This window comes from Trachinotus anak, unplaced genomic scaffold (assembly GCF_046630095.1).
Source record: "Trachinotus anak isolate AG129_WGS33_773 ecotype Australia unplaced genomic scaffold, CSIRO_AGI_Tana_v1 ptg000002l, whole genome shotgun sequence".
In the NCBI taxonomy this organism is placed as follows: domain Eukaryota; kingdom Metazoa; phylum Chordata; class Actinopteri; order Carangiformes; family Carangidae; genus Trachinotus; species Trachinotus anak.
The window spans coordinates 13,799,490-13,809,030 of record NW_027273853.1 but is presented as its reverse complement, the minus strand read 5'-3'; the positions used below and the strand labels follow the sequence as shown (position 1 = coordinate 13,809,030).

Below are 9,541 nucleotides of genomic sequence, written 5' to 3'. Positions count from 1 at the left end.
AAATAGTCAACAACAAGTAACCTGTGTGACCTTATCATATATGAAGTGAACTACCTTTTCAGGAAAATAGGTGTGATTTTGTAAAAATATAGTGGCACCTATATGCTACAGTAAGTGGTGCTATACTACTGTGAATAAATATGCAGACAGGACTATGTGTTTGTATGTAGGAAAATACATTTTCACCTGTGTCTGCTTCCAGGCTTCCCTCTCATCAGCCATGCAGGAACTATTTACCAAAAGCACAGTTAGCATTACATGTTATATTATGTGCATAATAGCCACAGACCTTCTTTAAACCCTCCTTCCTTCATTGGGACCTTGGAAGGCAGAGCGTATTAAGTGCAGCACTGTGAATAAATTATGAATAACATGTTAATTCACTGGTGTATATGCAACATAGTTAAGACACCAGACTTACTCCCAAACATGTGGGCTACCTGGCTGCCACATTTCACAGTGATGAAAGAGTGATTAAGGCCGGATGCACGAGCATATGAGGATTTTTTTCTTTGTTTGTTTGTTTTTAACTTTTGTATTAAACTTCAAGTTAATTTTTTTTTTTTTTTTAGAGAATTTGTGATAGTGTAACTAAAAAAGCTGCTTCAGGGTTAAGTTTTAAAACAGAACGATGTTAGATGCTTTAGCGAGGACAGTCTTGCCTGTGGCAAAGTGACCATATCTGATTATTTATCTTATCTGGGAAGGTTTGAACAAATAGAATCAGAAGTCTAATGGGGACAATCAAACTTAGCAAAATTTGGCTGTTCAGTCAGTGCAGTCTTTGTTGGACAGTCTATGGAAAATGTGCTATGCACTCCACCCCCATCGCTGGCCAATGAGGTGTTGGCCACAACAGCGCATGCTCTTTGCAGTGGAAGATTTCTTTAAAAAGATCCCCAGCCTAGCAACAGGAGCGCCCTGCAAGTGTATTACAAAACCAGACATTACTGGTGAGGTGAACGTAGTTGGTTTAATGGGTTTGAATAGGGAGGTGCTCATACACCAAATCTGAGATCACAAAAGATCTTACTAGTGTCTTTTATCTTTATCCATTTGTGCACCAGTCACCTGAATGTTGCCACATAAAGCTACTTTTTAGGGATTTAGAATTGGGAATGTACTAATTGTCACTGTTGTGACAAGCTTAGTGAAAATCACAAGAGCAACACTTATTTCATTTCAGTTAAGGCAGATTGTTATTTATGTTGAGCAAATTGTTGTTATTGGAACTGCATGAAGGAAAGACAGTAAAAGTAAATAAATGCCAGTTTAACCGATCTGGATAGTTCAGACAGTTTTTTTTTTTTTTTTTCACTGTGCTTGTTTCAGTATCGTCATTTAAGAACTTGAGAGAACTTCAGTCAGCAGGGACAGCTTTTACAGTATGTGGGATCATGTTTACCATAATATGATATCACTTGCCTTGACACTTAAGCACAATGAACTCACACTAAACTGTGGCAAGCATCAAAGATGGAGTGAGAATTTATCATGAAACTTTCTTTTGTCATAATAGGAAGCATATAGAAATAGGAAAGCACGCAGCACTGTTGCAGAAGGGTGTGCCTTAACACACCAGAAAAACAGGCAGGATTGCATTCAACTGGTGATGAATTCCAGATAAAAGCAAACGTGTTAAATCATAAATAACCTTTGATGGTTGACATAAGAACAGGTAGGTTGTGTTCTTATGTTTACTTTTCACTTAGCAAGAAAAATGATTCTGCATGCTGGGGGTGGTTATGTTGTTCCACAAACACTCTGAGAGTCCATTGTCAGAATTTGGAGATGAATAGTAAAGCATGTCTTTTGTTCTGTGAAGGGACAAGAGCAGGACATTTCAAAATCTCAAATGTCACTAAATTCTTCCTGTTTTGCTGTCTGCTTGTTTTTCTAATATGTATGTTTGATAGCTGAACTGAAACGCAAGCATAAAATCACCAAACTGAGTTGTAAGCCGGTTTAAAACAATGCAACATGATCACTGTAGTCTGGGCTGTTTCTCTGTGCAAAGGTCAGGCCGTCCTCTCAGAATGTGGCAACCACCTTCAGCTTAAGATTTGTGTCTTCCAAATCATGCTGCACGGAGAGAACATTCCTCCAATGAGCAAAATCAAGATAGAGCCAATGCACAGGTATTTTACAGTAGACTATGACTCTGGTTTTGTGTGCATGTTAGTGTACAGTATGTTCCTCACCAAGAGGATCATCTGAAATCTTAATATTGTAACAAACCTACTAAAAGCACATTTTAGCTGTGGTTTTATTAGACGGGTGCTTTTAACTGAGTGATCCTGGAGGTTAACTCCAACCAATCGAAGCAGAATTTCAACCTTTGCGTTGGAGGAAAATGCGGGCTCCCTTGTTATTTTGTGCTGCCATCTGGTGGACTTTGATCAAATCAAACAGCTCTCACATACATGAGTGCAGAGGAAGGTTAACCCTCCCTGTTGTGGCTGCACAGAAATTAAACCAGACATCACAACCAGACAAAACTGAGCAGATAACAGTGATAACAGTGAGGCCCTACAGGTTTGCACACTGCAAGAAACGAGTCTGATGTTTTTCCAAAGTAGTTTTAACTGTAAGCTCCATTTACCCATCAGAGGGACTGTTTATTAGTGTTGGTCTAAGTCTACTACTAACCCAAAGTCTAGTGAAAATAAATCATGTATGTCTCTGTGTGTAGACAAAGGCAGAGATTGATTTTGTGTTTGATTTATACCACTGGATTTGCTGAATGATTGTCACCCTCACTGATCAATTTCACTGCTTATCACTGTCTTGTCTCGTCAAGATTTTCTCAGGAATTCGCGGTCGTGACCCGGTAGTCTGCACGCTGCCTTCAAAGGCTGTCGGAAAAATGTGTTACCCGCCAGCTGACCCCCCCCCCATCGGTGCAGCCATCTGTGACGCCAAAGCCTTAAAGACGTGACAGCTTACACACTTTGTCAAAAAAGTAAAACAGCTGTAGTAATAGAAGTAGTATTCAAGTACATTATTCTGTTTTGTTTAAGGTTTTATGTGGATTGCAGAGCCAGTATTTCAATGTTTTGTCAATAGACATCTTTATTTTGTAGGATAGGCACACCTATATCATGTTTTCTTCTCAAGATTTTGCTGCATTCATAAATAAGATTGGACTATAGGGCCTAATGTCTAAAAGTACCACAAAAAAAAAAAAAAAACAATGTATAGAAAAACCATTGGCTTGTGTCTCTTTAGGGTTGTGGCTCTTCAGCAAAAGGAACAATGCAGTTATAGCTAAGAAGTCCAAATATAAAGGGCTGTATCTACCACTGACAAGACCAAGGCCATGTCCTCTGTATTGTTTCTAGTTATCACATGTGGGAGACATAATGTTGACATGGTACCACATCTATGTAACTGATGATTAAAACACAAAATACTTAACACTTTAAATGATGTTGGTATGAATAGCAGGTGATATCTGTATGTTGGCCTAGTTGTAGGCTTTATTTGTTTTTTTCTTTTACTTTTGAGTTGCACGTAAATTGTTCCTGTTGGGATTAATTAAATTTCATTTCTCTCTATGTCTTAGAAACACACCTCACCAAAAAAAAAAAATAAATAAATAAATAAAAAAATAAAATAAAAAACGTGCCATTCAGCTCAGGCTGCCGACATCCGCCCCTTTTCAATGGCAGCAGGTCTTGGGGAATTAGGAATTACGAGGCTGTCTTGAAGGCATCACAAGCCCACATAATGCTTCTCTTCAGCATCAGGAACAGCGAGCAGCCTGCAGAGCTCCCTGAGGCGGATAATCCCCGTTTCGACCCGGTCTCTAATGCAATCAGGGAGGAACTGCTATAACTCACCTCGAGGAAAACAGGTTTTGGAGGCAAAGGCAAAAGTTTACCAGTAGGAAAAGCTCGGACGTGTAGGGACATGGATTTTTGCTTTTCACGTTTTCTTTATTGTGCATAGCTACAGCAAAATCTGACACCGATAAGCCGATCCACTATAATGTAACAGCTGCTGTCGCATTTCATCCAGTTTGGAGAAACTACTTATTGGACATCCAGCTCGCGTTTTCCTTTTTTTTCGGCACCATGGCGACATGTAATCTAGCTTTAACTTTTATTATCGCGGCTCTGTGGCGGGTCAGCGGCGAACCTCTAATCATTTCTTCCCCCGCGATGCAGTTGAATTCAACATCATCATCATCATCATCATCATCATCCACCATCAGCGATGATGAACTGACGAGTAATGTCACGGATGCCGCTGTGGGATCCCGGATTTCATCTCTGATGGCGCATCTCCCAACTCTGAAAAACATTGTTATTTTCATCTGCGTGTTAACAGCTGCTCTCATCACATGCCTGGTCATCAAAGTGGTCAGGTAGGCAGGTTGATACGAATGTCTCTGTCATGCTGTGCGTCCCCAGGGCCTATAATAACCAGCCTCACAGTGATGCGGTCACATTATGATCGCTCCTTGAAATCTCAGTCGTGTTCCTGGTAAATTAATCGATTGGGAGCATGTGGTTGTGTTAGGCTCCATGTGACGGTGGAAGCCAAGAGGAAAGGTTTGGGCCTATTGATTATGTTCCTACAAGGAACTCTGTTGTAAGTAGTAGCCTAACCGGATACAAAGCTTTATGTTTATTTATTTTAATTGTATTTTATGTGACCTAATCAGTGAATGCATAACATGAAATGCAAATTACATTTACGATCATGTATAAAACTTACTTTTTAAGGTTAACAGTAGTTACATTGTAAATTAGGGCTGCAACTAATGACTGTTTTCATTATTGATTAATCTTTTAATTAATCAATTGATCGTTTGGTCTATAAAATGTCAATACATGTGCAAAGTGGCAGTCAGAAGGTCCCAGAGCCTAGCGTGCTGTCTTCAGGTGGCTTTACAGTGACACAAAAGGGGGAAAATGCAAATATTTACTTTTATGAGGCTAGAACTCGGTCATCACCGTTGGTGGTGATTAATGTTCCTTCAGCTGAACAGTTGTCTCAGTATTTCATCTGCAGAAAACATTGGGCATTTCGGACTGTACTAACAGCCAGTTTGAGCATTAACATGGCTGTAAAAACTCCAGCTGGCAAACCTAAACTAGGTTTATAGCTAAAGTTGGAGGCCCAGTCAGCCTAAATGGTGTGATTTTATTTCTTGCACTCATCTTCTGCTTGGCACTGTTTTCCTTCCCACAGATCTGGGAGACGAATCAGAAAAACACGAAAGTATGATATTATAACGACGCCTGCAGAGCGTGTCGAGATGGCCCCTCTTAATGAGGAGAACGATGATGAGGACGACTCAACTCTGTTTGATGTCAAATACAGGTTTGTTCTGTTTAAATCCCTCAAGCAAAAGACCTCCCTGCTACAGATATCTGTCGTTCTCTGACCAAAGAAAACGCTGGTCTCAGTGGCCTATACCCAATGACAACGATTCCCTATGGATTCAGTGGACATACTGTAACACTGGAGATACTGACCGCTGTGTGTGATCAGGTCATTATAAACAACTCTTGTCATGTGCACTGCACAGTAGCTCTTTATTTTTACAGGAATGTATCTCTATTTATGTCCTTAAAGAAATGTTGTAGTGTTTCTTTGTAGGGGTTTGACTCCATCCGACAAATTAAATTTAAAAGGTCAGAACAGATTATAAAGAAAAACCGGACCTTTTTATATTTAGTACTTTTAAATTGCCTGGTGTTACTTGTCTGACAGTTTGCCTTTCTCTCAATGCCTCTACTTATCTCTCTTGTTACTGTTGTAGTCACAAAACATTTTTACCTTGATTTGCCTATGTAAAGTAACTTGGAACTGTTTTAACTATGAGTTGTGGCTAAGTTAATTTGCCTGAAGCAGCTGTTACAGCTCTTACTGCTGCTGAAGTCTTGAAGTGCTGAGATGCAACAGAAAACCACACTGACAGAATACAAATTATTGTGTTAAAGTCCAACATATATTTAAACAGCTTGTTTTTCTTGAAGAAACACACTTTATTTTATAGAAACATTGAGAAAAATATAGAAACTGTTTTAGTTGAAACCCGATGTTGACATTAGGTTTCACCCTTCCGTCCTTTCAATTGTTCCTTAACACACAACCACTTCCTCAAAGGAACATATGACGTCCTATTTTCCTGACTTTCTTGACTTCTAAGTCAGACAGGAAACAAACATGCTTCCTCCTTACCATATACAGAATAACACCAGATTAATATTTGAAAAGTAACAGAGTTTTCACTTTTTTTTTTTTTTGGGCAGGTGAATCCCACTGTGGACATCAGTGTTCGATAACTCCTATTCTGCGCGGGACAACTCAAGTGATTTCTTATACTTTTTTGCTGTCAAGTCTTAACAAATCAGCAACTTCACATGCTGTTTGTGCATGGCTTTTATCTGTGTTGAAAGGACTGGATGCTTTATAGACGCTTCTATCACATTGCCCAAATAACCTGCTGCCCCAGTTCTTTCCAATATTAAAGATCAGGATTTTCATTCATTTTGTGACCTCTCCTTAAAGGTCATTCAGCAATCAGGCTGTTGGCACCTTGGAGTTCAGTCGTCTCCACAACAATTTAGTACATGAGAGTATCATTTTATATTTTACATTGTTCATTTAATTTTTACACTTGAGCTACATAACTGAAGAGTTTATGAAGGAATCAAGGCCTGCTTTTATCCACCCTCCTCAGAGTGCAGGGTTAATCATAGGTTTTGTGATTTAATATGTAATCCTTAAATATATCCTTGGTGGCCGCGAAAGACCATCAGTTGATGCACAAAATAATAACATGCAACAAATATTGTGCAGATAATACTTTATTCAGATATAACATTTGCACACTATGAAGAATTTAGTTATATACACAGTAATTGATATTTTTAACTAAATTTTAATACCAAACATATCTCTATCTACTAACCACTTTAGTGTGCATATACACTGTCAAAAGCTTTCTGTCCTTATGTATGGAGTAAGCGTATATATTTTTATACTGTGTGTTTTGAGACATTCCTATTTTGCTGCTATCTCAGCTGAAGTTTTAAGCTTTCACATTTGATTAAAAGCTCAAAGAATATCGTTAGTATATATTTGTAAGGTATTTATGGAATAAATCCATATGCTGTGAATGTGAATGCTGTAATCTGCTGTGATCAGGTGTGTTCAATCATGTGACAGTGTCATTTGATCAAGTAACCACTAACAGGTTAGATATCTAACATGCACAATGTGCACCCAGTGTCTTACTTGGAATCAAAACAATGTTATATCTCCATATAATGTCAAGTCGCTTGATTAAAAAATATCCATAAAATCTGGTATCTCTTGTTTGAGAGAGACTGCGAACAGCTAGTCCAGTATTATGTAAAATCCCCCACAATAATTTCCATGAATGGCTCACTGACTATTGTAATGTTTAACTTGAAAAGGCCCTTATTTTCTTGAAGAGTTGATTCTCTGTGTCATACAGACTCTGGTAAAAAGGTCTCTGTTTCTTCAGTTGGGTGTAATATTTTGAATACTTTTCACAAATCAGCCATTGTCATCAGACGTGAGTTTCCTGAGCTCTGGATGTGTCAGATGTAGACGTTTAGATGCAGAGGAAGCTGGCAGAGACAAAGCAGTACAAACATTACCTAAGTATCTCAGTACGATAAGTACAACCAAAGTAAGTAAAGGCAACATTCATAGGCTTCTATGCAGTTTGCAAACACTGGCACTGACCACTGATGACTGATGGATGTATTTTGATATTTGGCTTTAAAATGGAAGCCTTACCAAAATTCTGACAAACAATTCAAATATTTTTCCTATTAAATAAGTATGAAGTCACTCCCATGAATAATGAATAATGAAGGACTGCTTTGTCATATTTGATATGTTTAATTCATCTACCAAATACACAATAATTAAGCAGAAGTCTGATTCAGAAGAAATGAAAGGCATAGCATAGGAGTTTACAAACATTCCTTGTCTAAATGTAATTAGAGTAAACTAACGATGATGCAGGCTGCATCTAGATTAGGTTTCTGCAGCAAATGTGAGTGTGGGTGTTGGAGGTGACCTTCTGTTTTAATCCAAACTGTAATTTGATAGTGCACTATGGCCTACAGGTGCAGCTGTTTTCAAATGACCTCCATCCCTGCTTAAATAAGAAAAGAAAAAAAAGGAAAGAAACTGCGTTGGCAACTCTTGTGCAACCTATTCAGCCACTTGCTCTCCAGGAGAAAGAACCTTGTGTATTTCTCCTTTGTTAAAAACAAAAAGTTATTGACATTCACAGAAGACTGGATACATGTATTGTCTTTGTTTCATTTACAATGATGTGCAGGGGAGTGCGTGAATGTCTGATAAGGTTCTCGAATCATATGTGAATCAAACCATATTTTTGATATAATGTTCTTCAGTATACATTTATCAGTGTTGGCTATTTCATGTCATTTTTCCTCAGACTATATGACCACTGTCCACTTCAGTATTGTGTGTCATGTTTAACTTTAGTCTTTCACTGTCCATGCAGAAAACTTGTGCAGATCCATTTTGTGCCTCTGCTAAATTTGTCTCAGGCGATGTCACCCTTGCACTGTTATCCTCTTCCATCTTGGCAACATCTTTTATCTTTTGTTGTGTGTGAAACTGTGGAAAAACCCATCTCATCAAGATGCTAAATCTGGACTTTTATTAGAACTGAATCATCTGCTACAGACAGTTCCTCTTGTAAAATGAATCAAAGTCAGCGTGATAGCTATTTGAAGATTGTAGCTAATTTCTCTGATCCCACACTTACACCAGAAACTGTTAAACGTTCAAACTGTTATGGACGTTTATTAGAAACAAGGCCCTGTTTGGTTTCTGTCAGAGAGATGTTATGTGTACCCACGGCTGTTTCCTCAGTTTCCATTTCTTTGAAACACTACTGAAATAAAACTGCTTCCTTTGAAGTGTTAAATCATTTTAAGGAAGAGGCTGAAGGGTTATTTTTTCCATTCTGATCTTTTTGGCATTTTATGCCACAGAAAAGTACATTCACTTTGTCGTAACTGCACTACTTAAGTGTCCTTGAGTCATTCAGAATATTTTAAAAATCCAGATTCGAAATATACACAAAGTGTACGCATTAAGACAAGACAGACATGCAAAAGCTACATTTGTTTGCTGGAACTTGGACATTAAACAGATGTTAACATACAGTATACATGAGAAAACGTGAGCTAAAACTCTATAACCACAGCATCACAGCAGAAACTATAGATGGGTGACAGATTAAAGGAAAAACCAACATTAAGTGTCTTAGTGAGGTGTTGGGCCACCACCAGCCTCCAGGGCAGCTTTAACTTCAGTGATCCTGACATAGATTCTTTAAATCGGTGAAACTCTACTGGAGGGATGAACCCAGTTCTTCCAAAATATATTCCCTCATGACAGTGGTGTAGACTGCTGCCAAAGACGTCAATCTAAAATCAACCACAGGCGCTCAGTTGGGTCACGATCTGGTGACTGCAAAGGCCACACCATATGATTCACATCATTCTGA

The 9,541-nt window shown here is 38.5% G+C and overlaps 1 protein-coding gene across 1 annotated transcript; it reads left to right on the top strand.

Annotated features, from left to right (window-relative positions):
- The first annotated feature begins 3,702 nt into the window (after positions 1-3,702).
- Positions 3,703-8,965, top strand: fam174b (family with sequence similarity 174 member B). The gene is made up of 3 exons (XM_071499714.1): positions 3,703-4,369; positions 5,200-5,331; positions 6,267-8,965. Exons 1-3 carry the CDS (start codon positions 4,077-4,079, stop codon positions 6,268-6,270), a joined length of 429 nt encoding a protein of 142 aa, XP_071355815.1. The 5' UTR covers positions 3,703-4,076; the 3' UTR covers positions 6,271-8,965.
- Positions 8,966-9,541: the final 576 nt, after the last annotated feature.